Source organism: Scomber japonicus, chromosome 20, assembly GCF_027409825.1.
Source record: "Scomber japonicus isolate fScoJap1 chromosome 20, fScoJap1.pri, whole genome shotgun sequence".
NCBI classification, from domain to species: Eukaryota; Metazoa; Chordata; class Actinopteri; order Scombriformes; family Scombridae; genus Scomber; species Scomber japonicus.
In genome coordinates this window covers 23,848,221-23,864,960 of record NC_070597.1, presented here as the reverse complement: position 1 = coordinate 23,864,960, position 16,740 = coordinate 23,848,221, and the positions used below count along the sequence as shown (strand labels likewise).

Sequence of the window (16,740 nt, the reverse complement as noted above, 5' to 3'; positions counted from 1 at the left end):
GCTAATTTTCACTTACATTTTTTTCGAAAAATGGGCTTAATACCACTAAAACAAAATGTACTTACCAGAAGAAATGAACCCTCGACTCCTTAGAGGGTCTTAAAATAACCAAATGCTGAACAAGATTTTTTTAGGCGACCCTAACACTACAACATTCATGAACTGAAAACATACAGAAATAGCAATGCTGCTACTTATCCTATATTAGCAATTGTGACCAAAAACCCATTAGGAGTTTGCTGAGCTAATAAATATAGTGAGAATAAGGGTAATTTTCCTATAGACTTCAAGAATCCTATAGACAATTGAACTTCTTGTGGGCATGTCTAACCCTGCTGAGAGAAGCACGGGCTTCACTTCTCAGACCGCGGAACTACCCCCTTGTGAAAATATGAAAATAAATAAATAACGTAAATTTAATTCAAAATTAAAGTGTTTATATACAACTTATTGCAAAATGGGGGGATTTAAGTGTTACCAATCAAACTATTTGCTAAACAAAATCAAAAAAGCATTTACCTAAACGGTCCATTGTTGCGAAAGTGCTCCCTGAACGTGTGTTGCTCCACGTCAAACGAAGCGCACTTTCGACGCAGGCTTGCCACCTCAATGGCCTGCAGCGGCGCCACCTGCTGTTTGACTAACACCGCCTGCTTTTTCACATTGGTCCATTTTTCTGGCAACTCCTGGAGACACAGACACGTAAATAAACAGTTAGATAAATATATAAAAGAGAGAGAGACAAACAGGAGGAGGGAAAAAGCAAGAAGCAGAAGTGACAGATGATAAATTGCCAGGAGGAAGAGCAAGGAACAGAGATGGGAGATTGAAGTACAAAGAAAAAAGAAGAGAAATAGCTGGCTCAGCTGAATGAAACAAAAAAGAATATGTGCTAGGAATAATCTGAACTGACTGAACATGAGTCCTTACTTCTAACTGTTTGTATACCACATCAGGCAGCTCCTGCTCATAGACCTTCAGCAGAGTAATGGTTTGCTGCAGGGGCTCAAACATGGCATCTGTGATGTTTTGTCTCTCCTTCACAGCCAGCAGGTGACCCATGACCGCCACCAGTCCACCATAATCACCCTCCTCCACCCGCTGGCCCAGGCCAGCCTCAGCCACACTGACAAACTTCTCCAGATCTGACAGGCTGAGGATAGACGACCATAATCATTAAAGGGGCACTCCATCAAGAACACTTACATGTCATGAGCAGCACTACTCGAGCAGAGACTTCAGTTGTATTATGTTGTCTGGGTAAAAGGTTTAACATTTGTAACAGAGTGGGCATTTACCACACAGGAAAACGTCAGAGGTACTTCACCTATTGGTTACATGGTCTATGAGGTGCTGTTTGAACATGAAGCTCCATTTTTTGATGATGTTGAGCAAGGCACTTTTCATGCTTCGGCCGTCCACTCTCATCCACCCGTGGAACACATGTACCGGCACCAGACCCTGCACCTCGTCATAGATCTTCTCATACCTAAAGCATTTGGATTTAGAAGACACAAGCATGCATGTGTGTTAGTGTGTAGAGTATGTGGTCAGTACACAGTTCAGTATTTTTTTAATTCATAATGATGTGTTGTGTTTCTCTTATCCTCAAATATCCTTGACCTAAACCAATCAAAAAACCCGAACTATCCCTTTAATTCCAACCTTAACTCAAAACCTAATGCTTTATCTTAAACCAACCATTTGAAGAAGAGACAAACATAAAAATGAACCTACCCGTCCACCTGCTCCCTAAAGTTGTCCAGTGTTGGCGGGTTCTCTGGGATGCCATCGTCAGCATAAACCTCCATCTCCTGGCTGGTCAGAAAGTGGCCATACAGGAGAAATTGACGCATGAACTCTTTCCTGTCATCCACGTACAGGTAGCTGTAGCATTCCAGAGAGTTACGGAACTCACAGCACACTGCCATGACACCCTGCACGCGGTCCATGAGGAGGTTACGCATGTCTGCCAGGTCAGCCATGTCCTCCATGTCAGCCTGAGGTGAAAGTATCAAGATGCAAACTCAAAGCATGTTGACAATGTTCTCAAACATGTGATATGAACCTCAGGCGGATTCTGATTGTAGTGAGAGAAAATTTAGAATATTGCAAATGAAATAGATTTACAATGTATGTTGTTTGGATCTGCAACAAACCTACAGTACCTGATAGTGGGGAAAAGGGCTGTGCTGGGCCAGGCGTGGCACCAGTGAAGAGATTCGGAACACATCATTTATGAGACTTTCCACCAGCTCAAAGAAACTGTCTCCTGTTCCAAACTCCAGAGAGGGAGCAAACACCATGTCAGGAACCTTTAGATCCAGTTGAGCCTCAAACAGAGGTGCTGTAACTGCTCTTTGGTCTGGATCAAAAAAGAAAGATTGGTTAATATAGCTTTGTAGCACACAACTAATCAAATTTTTTTGCCAATGTTGCAAAAGATTCAATCAATTCAAGCTTCAAATGTTCTTATCAATCTCACCAAGAACAATAGAGTTCTAATATTGAGTGATCTGTGGAGGAATTGTTATGACTAATAATATGAACACTGAATGAAACATGTCACAAACTTCACTTTCATGCCATAACTGTAGTTCAAAAAAGCAGCTTGTGGGGGAGTGACTGCCAGACAATAGACTAGTAGGGTGCAATGGACTGTGGTGAATTGTGGGATACATTTGGCTCTAAATACAGCTTTGAACCAACATTACAAGTGTGTATCAAGTGTGTATTTCATGTTCTATGTGTTGGCATTTTTCAGATATTGGACACACTTGTGTACTACCTCACTACATATGAACGCTCACTTAAGTGCTGCAGATGGCACATGAGGGTGTTGGGACACTTACTGTATAGATGTATAAACTGTATAGAGGCCCAAAATGTAACTTTGGTTGAAAATGCTATTGTTGTTTTTTTACTACTAGAACATCATGGCATATTGCTAAGAAGTCTTTGATTTCCTACTGTATGTACAGTAGCTATTAATATACTGTAAGTAGTGAGTTTAACACCAGTGAAACAGAGCCATGAATAAAATGTATAATCAGGTAAACATGATAATATGAATCTATTCAGTTTATCTTGTGTAAGAACATAATTAAGAACGTAATTTGTGTTTTGGTTTCTAATAATTTTATGTTTTCAATCATTTTAAGGATTCATTGTATAGATTTGTGCCAGAAAATGGGCAAAAAGAGTCAAATATTACAATCGATCCAAAATCTCGACATAATCTAATTATCCAGGAGTAATTAATGCCTTGTTTGAGAACATGAAATGAGTGCATTCACAGTTTTTGGCATCTCGACACAAAAATATAAATTTTTACACCGAATATTTGTCAAATGTATCTAAATTGATAAAGAATGTACAAATTCTTTTCATTTCATAAGGTTAGGCCTGTTTCAAGGATAAACAAAGGAAAGAATAAAGTGAAGATCTAAAGCTGAAGAGACATGCTCTTATCACAGCTGCTCCAAACATATTTTCAGGTCAGTTCACTCAGTTCAGAAGCCTCCTAATCATAAAAGACTATTTAAGCTGACAGAAGGAGGAGGAGAGGGAGAAGAAGAACATCAAGTAAAAGTGAAAGTAAAAGGGGAAGGATTGGACACAGTAGCAGCAGTCTGGCAATAGTCCACCACATCTTGAACGACATCCCAGTCCATCTAAACTGGTTGACAAAACTCATGCCAGCAAGCAAGTACAGAACTATTTCATGTCCGCAGCCAATAAAGGCGGACACCCAATTGACATCAAACCCCCCAAGGACGTGTTTACTAAGAACTCATCCAAGTCGGAGCAGGCTGGCCGGATGGATAATGTTTCTGGTTTGCTGTGGTATCACAGTAGCACTGCTGACAATTTTGATATCGCACTTTGCACAGTAGTAAACCAAAAACATCACTAGGACGCCAAACATAGCCAGTGTCAGGGTTGTTTTAGATGTTTTGATTTGTCTATATTTCGATGGTTTTGTTTGTGAACATCGTACCCGTGTTATCCAGGAAGAACTTGAGAGAGCACTCTATGCTGTTGAAGAAGCCATCTATGATCATGTCGTCGATGTACTCCACGTAGGCCTTCCACTCCTCAGATGACGGCTCGGCTCTGAACAGCCCCTGGTTGCTCTGAGAACATGACAAAGCGTGACACACCTACTGAATACCCCAAATCGGTGACGCCACAATAACCTCACAGAATGAAAAATGTGAGTGAAACTTAAAACCAATTCGACATTTCACACGACCATTAGAAAACCTTTTTTAACCACCTTAAGCAGGAAGTGGATCTTTTCTCCAGATGACCGTATCAAACTGTAGAACCTGTCCAGCCTCTCAGCTCGGTCCTCCAGGCTGAGCAGAGTATCTTTTTTGCCCTCCTTCTTGTCGAACATGGGGCAGGCCCAGGACCTCATGCAGCTCTGGATCTCCTCCACGTTGTCTTTGGTCCTCTGCAGTCGGCTTTCCAGGTCACAGACAGAATCTCGCACTTCTTGGATATACTCCCAAATGCCTAGAAAGGGATGGATGATGAAGATGTGTGTTTGAAAGATCTTAAAGAAAGAATAGGAGTTCGAGTGTGTTGCTAACATAGTGGACTCCCCAAGAAAAAGATTGGATCTCTTGAAGTCATTTTAGTATTTCCCCCATGAACTGTACACTACTGTCCCTGTTGTCATTTATCTAGGGTATAATAATGTTCAAGCTCAGATTAAATACTGTGCATCAAGTCAGAACATCCTTACTAAAGCTATATCAATAAATATATCTACAATTGGCTGATATATACAGGGATTTCATCCTGAAAGGACTGTAGCTTTGGAAGAACCCAACTTGATCCGTCTAACTCAGACTGCTGAAGCCTTTATAAGTGAGCTTATAAGTATCAAGAAACTGCAGTGGCAATGCCAAAGGTCTTTTCAGTGATTTAAAGACAGTAATGCCATTACACTTGTCCAAACAGAGAGCACTGACAAGTTTATTCTTCAGATTTACAATGTAGCTCTCTGGTAATATCTTGGTCACATCTTTGTATGGTTGTCAAGCTTTTTAATTGTGTAAAGAAACATAGCTCTATGGATGGTAATTATATATCGGTTGGTCAATCAGTTGGTCCATCACTTTTCTCCAGACTGATATATCTTAACTACTGAATAGATTGCTGTGAAATTTGGTACACACATTCATGTTCCCTTGAAGATGAATTGTAATGTCTTTGGGGATGGCCTAAGCTTCTAGTGCCATCTTCTAGTCAAAATCTTAATTCGTCCAAAAGTTTATGACCAAATACCTACAAAAGTAATAACAATCCCATCAGCCTCTGCTGTACTGGTCTATTTCTTACATGCTTTGCCTCCAAATGAGCTTTGCTATTTGTTTATGTCTACAGAGCTCTGCCTCACCACCTGAGGAAGATCTGGGCCAGGGGGCCCACTGCCCGATCAGGAGGTGGCAACCGTAAGTTATCCTCCAACGATAATACCCCAGCGTCAACACTGCTCGTCTCCATTTGAAACTCAGCAACAAATGACAGGAACCAACTGGCCTTGTGATGAGAAGTGGAGTTACATCGAGGAAATGCAGAAACACGACTGAGATATGGAGAAAGGAGTGCCGGGATGAGTTTGTTGTGTTGGAGTATAGTAAGTGTAGCTTAATTTCATGGATCGTGCTGGGTGGTATCATGGTATTTCTTTCCAATTCTGTATCGGTATATCATGGGATTGTTCTTCTTCTTTTTTCCATAACTGGACTTTCATATATGTTTATTGTTCTGTCAGGAGTACATAGAATATAAGATTATGGTTTATTTGATGTATGCATTTCCCATAAATGTGGCAGCTATGACTCTATGTGACTTGCTAACTTAGCTCTCTACAGCTCCATTATTGAGATTCTGGAGATTCAGATTGAACGAGTCCTCGACTATAATGACGGTTATCAGGGCAACATCCCTCAGCCTCTCACTCAATACTGGACCAATTTCAAAAAATTGTTGTCCCAATTAGTCATACAGAGACTAAATTATGGGAAAACAGGGTCCAGGTTGAAAAATCCCCAAGTTGCTGTGGTGCAGTCTAACAAAGCTGCCAGCACTGCTGCAGATGAATAAGACCGTTATTAAACTCTCAGCTCTACCAAATCCAGGGGGCCCAATTGATGAAATTTGCAACATGCAGGCTGCAAGTTGATTCTAATTGAATCAAGTTCATTTTGACTTGTTTCATCAAAAGAAACATCTGGCTTGTGACCCATGAATGAGCACAGAATGAGAGGAACTGCAGGACTCATAAATGCATCTGCAGTTGGAGAATCACAATCATTTGTGAAATGGTTCATTAGCATTATTCATGCTTAAATGTTTTGATTTGAGGGAATAGATCATTTATCATTGTACATTTTAATCAACTAACTAACCACTATAAAAGTTGTTGAGTTTTATCTCCCAGTTTTAATCAAATCAAAATATGACACGTCCCTGTATACATGATTTACTTGCAACAGTGTGAATAAATGCAAGGTTAAAAAAATAAGAGGTCATCAGCAGTTTTAATGAATAATATGACAGCAGGCAGCATCAGCCTCCAATAGTTTCCCCTGCAGTCTCCTCTTGGCTCTTGGTGTTTAGAGTAAACAGTGGCTTTGTGACAGACCTTTAAATGTAAACTGAAATTAATTACAAAAAACTAGAAGTCTGGCTCTTTCTGTCAGCTATGTTTCCCTACATTAGAGAAATCCACTTCAAAAACAGATAAATATACAATGCACTTTTACCAAAATAACCTCCACAACCCTTTCCATATAGTAAGTAGTCACTCACACATACACTCATTCTCTCACACACACACACACACACACACACACACACACACACATCACATGAAGTAGATAATTCTGCAGCTGGTCTGGAGGACTGCAATTCTGTCTCCACAGACAGACGAATGCGTTGGCTTGTACCTTAAACACTCTTCTCATTTTGGTTGCGTTCCTCTGGGAATCTTGGAGTGGAGGAAACGAACAACGTGCCTGCCAGCGCTGTGTCAATCAAAGCTTTTCAATGATTGAACACCTATTCTTATTTTATATGTTTTTCAAAATGCAAAGCCTCTCTGTTCATGTTACGTCTGCTCTGCCCTAGAAATGACAAGGATGACACCAAACAGAGGAGGAGGAAGACGCGATAAGTCAGCATCTGTGACTTTTCACACAAATAGATATCTGCTGCATTGCTATTTGACATATGGGGCCCTATAATACAGAAAGCACACATACTGTATATATGTATTTGAGGGAGTTTTTACATTTGTTATTCTTTCCCTATCAAAAATCTCTCGTACACAGGAAGTGGCATGTTTATGTATCTGGCTACAGCATTTGTATTTTGGGTACTTTAGGAAGCAGGAGCCGTGACTGCTGCCTGAACAAACACCTACAGTTTTTCATTCTCAGTACCTCACACTTCAACAACAGAATGAGGACACACATCACAGAGATGCTTGAATGCTTCGCAATCAGGGTTAAAAAAAAGAAAAGTATAACAACAAAGAACCTGAAGTTAAAAGTCAGAGATGCTTTTAACTGTCCCTTTAATACTCTGAATAAACCCCAGGACATCCTCTCAACAGATAATGAAGATTCACAGTGAGATCTGTGGATTATCTAGCATGGCCTAAAACCTCCTGCAGGAACCACGAATAGATTTGTTCGTAAGGGCACGGACAAATATCTTAATAATACAATTTGTTGCATTCAACAGTTTTCTTGCATTTTGTTCTCTTTCTCATGAGCAAAATTCAGTGATCCAGGCCTGTTGAATGAGTCATGCAGACAGTATTCCTTTCTCCAAAGCAAAATAATACTAGCAGACCAATTTCACTGCTGGATAGAAGGCCATTTTAAATTAAGCTGTCTATGTACTGTTAGGGTGCTTTTTTTTTTTTTTTTTTTTTTTTAAATGTTGCTCTGTTACTGGAGATAATTGAGAAAAAGGCTGTGGCTCCCTATAAATGAAAGGTGAAAAATCCTACAAAAACAGAATGAACCACACACTGTGTAAAGAGCACTTTTAGATCTCTTACATGCACCTGTGACTTAATCTTAATTGACATTAAATTTTAAGTTTAAACATGTTTAAATGTTAATGAATCAACTAAAAAATAAAACAATTTTTTCATTAATATGGTGTTCTCAGCTGTATTACTACTTGCCCCTTTTTCAGGTCCTATATGATTTGAGGGACATTATTATGGGAAATGTTTAAGAATCATTTGGAAAGAATCAAAAACAGATAGCTATGAACTTTGACCTCATGCAGACAGAGAGAGTTCTAAAAACACGTTTGACTCCAGTGGAGAGGAAAATAAGTCAATAAACCCTTTTGTTGGGGAATAGGAATCATTTGGAATCCCCAAAAAACATTTGAAAGTGCTATTCAACAGTTTGAATGGGGTGATCTACTGTTGGGAATAGACCATAACTGAGACAGAGCACTATTTAAAGTTGCCATACAAATAACAAAAACAGTTCCTTGGATAAATGCAGCTATTTTAAAACTGATGGAAGACAGGGATATTGTCTTAAAAACTGCAATTAAACTAGATTGAGAAAAGATAGACACAACTTCGCTATGTTAAGGAACACGTTGGTAAAGAAATTAAGAAAAGCTATGGCCGATGTTTTCTTGACCATGATAGAAAAGGCATCACAATAAAGACAGGAAACTACTAGAACTTATAGTAATTGGAAAGCCTACAAACAATCCAGCATTCTTAACCATTACTGTATTGATTCTGTAGCTACCATTGCATAATGTCTTTCACCTGAATACACAAATGTTTGTCTAGTTAAGCCAGCTTCCAACATAAAGACTGTCACTGAATCAGAGATTATGAGAATGATTAGATCTCTTAAACCATCCAGAGCAAAGGGGGGTATATTTGGTATGAATGCAGTTATGCAGTAAATCATGCTCATTTGTCCTGCACCCAGTTTTTTAAAATCTCCATTGAATAAATATGGTGTTGTCACAGCTGTGTCTTGGCATCAAGAAGGCATTGGATCAGAGTTAATCATAAACGTCTCATATTTAAGTTATCTAGCTTCAATATTTTAGATACACTTAAATGGGTATAATCTTATTTGTTAAATCAATCTCATCACCAATCAGCTGCCCTCCATCTGTCCACAGGTGTCCCTCAAGGATCTATCCAGGGTCTATTGCTATTTACATTATGTATCAATGGTTTTCCATCTGCATGTCCTCACACCAACATCCAAATGTATGTGGATGACACTGTATGTGCATGGTAACTGATAAAGTTGCAACTAAGTGTGTTTAAAACAATATGCATGTTTTTTCCACCAAGATGAACAGTTCTAGTATAGAACCAGATATCTTTATATCAGGAGAGAGGCTACAGGTCATATCTGAATACATATGTCCAATACTTTGAAGACTTAGGTGAAAAGTTCTCTAACTGGGTAAAATTCATAAGAGTATTCTGGGATTCTATGGTAATTTTTCATATCACTTGTATGAATGTATGTTATCACCACTCTAAAACCATTACAGTCCTTGTATAAATGAACTCTTAAAATCCTTGACAAGAAATTGGTTCATTTTCATCATTGTCCAATATTTAAAAAAAACTAACTTATTGAGTTGGGAAAACATGATTAAATATGTAGATGTTTGTCTGTAGATTATACAGTATATGGCTAGGCTCTTCCAAAGACAGTTAAGAATGACTGTATATTGATTCAAAAGAGGTACAGCAGAAGGGGACTCCATTATCTCACTCTGAAAAGGTGCTTTTAGTCAGTCTGTGTTCTCTGTTAATGCTGCACTAGAATAGAACTCCATCCTAGCAACTATTAAGAGGACTGGACACATAAGGTTTATTTAGAGCTCATTTAAAGAAAAGGTTAATTAGCACTCATACCCTGCTGTCCTCAGTTTGTCTGTGCTGAACTTACCTTGCTGTCTGCTGTCACTATCTAGTGATCTCAAGTCTGCCCTCATGAACCTGGATGTCTTATTGTGGTTTTGCCTTTATTATGTCAGATGAATGTATGCATTTAATATAGTCTGCATGCTTTTTTAGGTCTGTGCGTCTACTTTGCATGTTTCAGTAACAATGAAGCACAATGTGAGTCTATTTAGTCCATATTTCTATTAACATTAATATCTCTCAGTTTATTCTTTTTCATATGTTGTATTATGAGCCTCTGTGTTGCATGTTTCAAATAGAATCTGACAATAAAGTATAATGATGTTTTTTTATTAACATTCATATTCTCTCTTCTGTTTTTATGATTGTTCTGCATGCACCATAAATGATCTGAATAACTTCTTAATTTCAATCTTGTATTTTGTTTTTAGGGTGACTTTGTAACATCAGTCCAGGGACTACAGATGAAAACTAGTCTCTTGTCTATCTCTGGTGCATTTGCAGCAATGTTTTTTAATGTGCACTGTCCATGTTAAACAAACCAACAAATAAAGTTTAAAAAATGAATTAAATTTGCTGTGTTTTTGTCTGCTGGTTTCTGACAGCAGGGGTTTAAGCTCCCACTGTTTAGTTCTTCTTTTTACTTTTGTATAACATTTATTTGTGAATAAAAGTTTCCACAAATGGAGCAACACAGGGTAGCTGAATATAGCAATTTAGGGGCAATGATTACCTTCATGATCATCTCTTGCACATCTAGTTATGCACAGGTGGCATTCATCAAGTTGAGACAAGCAATTTAAAATATGTTTGTGCAGCTGAGGAGGTTTGCTGATATGACTTGGAACATGAGAAAGCCTTGGGACAAGGGTACAAATGTGTTCAGTGAATCCATTTTTTGCTTCAGTGTTTCTGCATTGCTGCCAAGTTTTCGAAATGTCTTCTCTGAGCACCACCAACAAAATGCCTTTGTATTGAGGTGTAGGCAAAAAACTCAGATAGCACAACTTCTAGACAAATCTGATCTAAACTGTGTTTTTGTGTAGTTTAGGTCAACAGATTTGAGAAAAGAACGTGTCATTCTTTTGTATCTGATAGTTATCAGTAAGCATCCAGACCTTGGCTGTTCCAGTTCAGGCTGTCCTCTGCCTTTTGGAGCTGAGCGTCAATGTCTCTGAGCTGGCCCTGAACCAGAGGATGCTCCACGTCGAGCACAGAGTGCATAACCTGCAGCCAAACAGTGGGAGAGGGAGGAAAGCAAAAGAAAGAGAAAATTTGATTTTCAGCTCCCATTAAGCGGGTACAGAAATATCATTTTAATATAACTGCCACTGAAAGGCCACACAGAAGCCAAGAGCTTCGAGACGGGGTGTCATCCTCATTAAAGTCACTCTTTCTGGATCATTCCATGTTGCCATGACTTAATTGGATTTGAACTTTTAGCTACCTTAAGCGATGAATTGCTGTATTTTTTAACTAATCATCATATTGAATCATTGCGTTCTTGTGATTAGTGTGTGTGCTGTCCTCTGTGTGGCTGAGTTAATTACATCAGTGAATGGTCTTACATTGTTTCATGCTACATGATTGAAATTGACACTTTGACCCCATATCCAATTACCATTAAAGGGTGGGCTCACATTTTTTCATATGCCCCTATGTACATAGAAAGGATTATTAGTTGGTGAAATTGTTCACACTGCCCATACCGGGGACAAAGAAATCCCTCTTAAAGCAATTTCAGATAAGTAATAGTGGACAAAATCCACAGTCCTTGTTCTGTGTAAGACTAAAGAGGCTACAGTCATGCTAGAGGCTCAGTGAGGCTGAAAGCTAAATGCTAACATCATCATGCTAACATGCTCAGAATGATAGTGCTAGCCTGTTTAGCATATATAATGTCCACCATCTTAGTTTAGTATGTTAGCATGCTAATTATTTAGTTAATTAGTCCTTTGGGAACCATCAGTGCCTGCACCAAATTTCACAGCAATCCATCCAATAGCTCTTGAGATATTTCAATAAAGAAATATCAATCTCATAGTGTCATCGGGAGGTCACCAAAGTCATCAGACTACATTATACAAAAAATATTCAAATCTTTAGTCTTTAATTTATTGGGTGGCTGTGGTTCAGGAGGTAGAGCAGGTCGTCCACTAACTGGAAGATCTACGGTTTGATTCCCAGCTCCTCCAGTCCACCTGTCCATGTGTTCTTGGGCAAGAGACTTAACCACAAAATACTTCCGATGGCTGCACCCTGCATGGTGTGTGAATGTGTGTATTTGGATAATGTGACATGTAGTGTAAAAGTGCTTTAAGTGGTCAATAATACTAGAAAATTGCCATATAAGTAAGTATGGTCCATTTACCAATATCTGAGAACCATGAAAATGCCAAATTCAGTGTGAATCCATCCTGGGGATGTTGAAATATTTCACTGAATAAGTGAAAACTTTGATCTCATGGTGGTTCTTGAGTAAAAGGTCAGGAGATCACCAAAGTGGAGTCACCCTTGGATTCACTCTTGGCACAATGAATGGCTAAAACAAAATTGCAAGGTTATCCATTCAATACTGTTGAGACATTTCAGTCTACACCACAGTGGTAGACCGATTGACCCACTGACCAACATTGGCATCCCAAGAGCTGTGGGGCTTGCATTGCTAAATTATGATTTAATTATAGATTACAGACAGAAAAATAATATGTTAAAGTGAAAACACTTATTACCAATATATTCATGTATTTTAAAGTTCAGTTGAAGTCAACAGTCTGTGTTAAAAATATCAAGTGGATATCCTCCAAAGTTAAAGTCTTGAGTATAAAACTCTGTGTTTCTCATATTAGTTTTTGCTGAATTTTGGAATGCATGTTTGCACAGAAGAAGCACTGTGGATTCTATCTCCCATCACTTGCATTGAAATTGCTTTAAGAAATGTCAAGCATAAACTGGAGAAGCAATTGTCCCAAACAACAATAGAATTATTCATGTAATAGTGTCTGTGTCTTCAAGAGGTATAGAAAAGGTCAGTGTAGTAAACCAGCCATTATTTGTATGTAATGTATCTTATATACAAATATAAAGGTTGAGCTGTCACCCGAATCACAAGGGTTTGTCCTTTGTAGAGAAGGACTTTTAACAAATCCATACTGTTCATTTTGAAGTGCAAAGCTGGCAATATGCCCAGGTGGAGAGGGAAAGGCTAAGAATCATTAGAAAGTGTCTACTGATGATGATCATGTAATGTCACAGTACTTTTCACACTCTCTTAGCAAGGCCCAACATGTAGGATAAATGGAAATTGGTAAATGCCACATTTCTTGGGAATCAACCCAATAGTTCCATCAACAGAGTTCTACTGCTAGAGTAGCTAAAAAGCCTCCTACTGCCATTTAGTGTTTCTTACTCTGCTACCCATTGCGAGTCTACCTCATGTTGTAATGTCAAAAGGGGAGACTTTGAGAGACCACTTGACTGCTTTTAGCCTAATCCACTCTTAGTCCACCTTGTTGTATCGGCCCACGGTGAGCTCCAGGTTGGCCAAATACTGCCACAGCTGCCCCCTGGTGGTGTATATCTGTACTGCAGTTTCAGGGATGGCTTCAGTCTGTCTGGCCTCCAGGTACTTCACTTCCCTCAGCACTGACGCCAGCTACAGAGATGAAGAAGAAGCACTAAGAGACATACTGTATGAACACATTTACAACCAGATGATAGTCAAATTAGGATTTGATCATGACAGGCTACAGATTCTGTTTGCAATTTAACATCTTCATTTTATACCCACTGTCATGGTAAGACAAAACATATTTAGATCTTTAGTCTCACTCAGATTAATGAGATCATTAGAGCAGTATGATCCATCTTTTATTTATTGGTTTGGGCAAAACTGAAATAATGACCCAGCTAATTAAAAAGAATGTGAAAATACTTTATTTGTGCATTTATACTCTTCAGTGTGGCTGGAGGCAGATGTTTGAAATGTAATAGATCATATTTAATAAAAGGCTGAGATCAGCCTGATATGTCACCAAATAATAAATCACTCAGACTGTTCAAACAGTAGGCATTCAGAGTGAAAGCTTTCAAGCAGTGACACATCCAGCAGTCTGTCTCTGAGCAGTTTCTACAGAATATGGGTCTAAATGTAAAAACCTGCGGGTTGAAGTTGACAGAGATCAGTTGAGAGGAAGGGTCTCTGCTGATTAATGGTAGGCTGAGGTTGTACTGAGAACTCTCGCCCACGGTCTCTGTCCATGTCTCGTACAGGCTGGTGGAGTATCTGCAATACCAAACAAAAGGAAAACAATCTGCGATCACAATCAAACAAAAGTTATTATCATCACAGAAAATCAATTTGTACCTTTATCAGCAGGGTATAACATTGTTTCATATTCCTATTAAAAAGGGTGCAAGCTTTTATTTCACGAGGCTACAGGCGTGAAAACGGCTCACATCTTGAAAATTAACATAAGCGGCAAAACGAACGGCTAAAAGGCATGTGATTGAGCCATTTTACCAATCCTCTGAGGTTATAAACAGAATGTGCGACGTGATTCACTCGTCCATGTCAAGCAGACAATAAGGGGAGAGGGAGAAATGGCTGGAAGGAAGGTTAGTTGCAGGCGTGGGGGGTAATATGAGGATAAACGCTGATTCATCTGCGAGAAGCTGGGAACAGACAACATGTCAGGGCTCTGTACAGCTATATCAATCTGTAAATAGCCACAATTATGATGAGAACTTCAGTGTGCACTGTGTGCTCCTTATTGGATTTCTGCTGTGAGCTTCATTTCCTGATAGTGGCACTGCAGACGCAGAGGCAATCAAATGCCTTGGTCATGGCCATAAATCATGCAGCATTTTCTCTGTGGAGGTAATGAGTGAGGATGCCCATCCTGTTCCTGACTGGAATATGTATAATAATGGCAACATTCATCTGTGGCAGCGGTGATGATTATAACAGCTTAACAAGGGCTCTAATTTCTGAAGGGAGTAAATTGAGGGCAAAGAACTGGTGTTGTTCATCATTCCATTATTCTGCGTGGGGGAGATATAACGTGACAAAGTGACATTGAGCGTGTGAGGCATAACCTAATAGTAACCCTAATCTTAGCTCTAAAAATAGTAAAACATTAGGACTAAAAGTCATTATTATTTTCATTATGGATTAATCAGCCAGTTATTTTCTTGGTTCATAGATTAATCATTAAATCTTTAAAACATCAGAAATGCGAAACTATTAAAATGTCTTGTTTTTGTCCAACCAATAGTCAAAAACCAAAACAAGTCTGAGAAAACAAAGAAAAGCAGCAAAGCTTCAGATTGGAAGAAGTGGGAACAGTGGATCTTTTTAGCCTGATGATTTTAGCATGAAGAACTACCTAAACGAGTAATCTATCAAAATAGTTGCGAATTAATTTTCTTAAAAAGCTCTGAAAAATACTTAAAAAGACACTCTGTCTTGTTATGGTACCATACCTTCACTAATGGCTAAAAGCTAAATTAGTCTGTACCTATTTTCACTGAGATTGCCTGCCATTATAATTAAAAAGATGTATTAGCTGGTAAAAAGTTAAACGTCTACTTGATTAATACATTTTATATAAAATTACTTTGTAGCTCTGTGAAGCTTTTTAGCCTCCTTTTACTGCACTGTTTTATTTCCACAAATCAAATCATATAGTTCAGTCTCAGCACTTTCATTAACCATCATTTTGAGAAAAAAAGCTTTGATAAACCAACTGTACACAAAGCCCAGGACCAAACAGCAAACAGACAAAGTTACTGAACAAAAGTTAGATGCTGGAACAGCTAATGTTAGCTAGGTAAAGGTTGCTGGTATTTAAAACAAAGTGAATATTGCACTTAAGCATACAGAGAAGAGTAGAGTAGAATAGACCCTTTACTTGGCAGACATCTTGACTCAACATAGTTGGAAAAGCGTAGCATTGCTAATGATAACATTAGCAATGACTCCGTTCCAAAATGTTCCAGTAAGCCATGTTAGTGAGCTTAGTAAACTGCTTTACTCAATATTTTTATTAACAATGGATGAAATGACTTTGTATAAAGTGAAATTGGTTGCCACTGCCTCCATCACTATTCAGTTATCTTTATATGTCCATGGTGTAAATAGGCGACTTCTTTTGTTTACGTGTTAGCCATAACAACTTCATAAAGTGATAATATGTTAATGTTTTTTTTTTTTTTTTAAAGTATATTTTTTCGGGCGTTTTTGCCTTTAATGTACAGGACAGTGGAGAGAGACAGGAAACAGGCAGAGAGAGGGGGAATGACACGCAGGATAAGACCGCTCGGCTCGGGATTCGAACCGGGGTCGCCTGCAACGAGGACTGTAGCCTCAAGACATGGGGCGGGTGCGCTACCCGCTGAGCTATGCTCAACCACATAATATGTTAATGTTAATGTCTGCATCTTGTTGAGCTGCCCACAAGAGACAGAAGAAATCAGTATTGCAGGTTTAAAGGCCCTGTCACTCACTAGACTATTTACTATATAGTGCATTGTATTTACCCATTTTAATTTGACATCAATCAAGTTATCTCAAGGCACTTTACACATAGAGCAGGTTCTAAACCGAACTCTTCAGGTTTTAACTTTAAAGAGACCCAACATTCCCACATGAGCAACAGTGGCAAGAAAAAACTCCCTTTTAACAGGAAGAACCCTCAGAACCAGACTCAGAGTCTGCCTCGACCGGTTGGGGTTGAGAGGAGAGAAAGGAAGGACAGAGGAGAGAAGCACAATGAAAATCA

General features: G+C 38.8%; 1 protein-coding gene across 1 annotated transcript in view; it reads right to left on the bottom strand.

Annotated features, from left to right (window-relative positions):
• dnah9 (dynein, axonemal, heavy chain 9) overlaps positions 1-16,740 on the bottom strand; it is a 157,440-nt gene that overhangs the window by 129,283 nt on the left and 11,417 nt on the right. Inside the window, exons 13-22 of the mRNA XM_053341129.1 lie at positions 14,117-14,243; positions 13,467-13,613; positions 11,077-11,185; positions 4,280-4,521; positions 4,001-4,136; positions 2,169-2,365; positions 1,738-2,000; positions 1,328-1,489; positions 931-1,153; positions 520-686 (exon numbers count right to left, since the gene is read on the bottom strand). Coding sequence (XP_053197104.1) covers positions 520-686; positions 931-1,153; positions 1,328-1,489; positions 1,738-2,000; positions 2,169-2,365; positions 4,001-4,136; positions 4,280-4,521; positions 11,077-11,185; positions 13,467-13,613; positions 14,117-14,243 — 1,773 coding nt within the window. The remainder of the gene's footprint in view (positions 1-519; positions 687-930; positions 1,154-1,327; positions 1,490-1,737; positions 2,001-2,168; positions 2,366-4,000; positions 4,137-4,279; positions 4,522-11,076; positions 11,186-13,466; positions 13,614-14,116; positions 14,244-16,740) is intronic.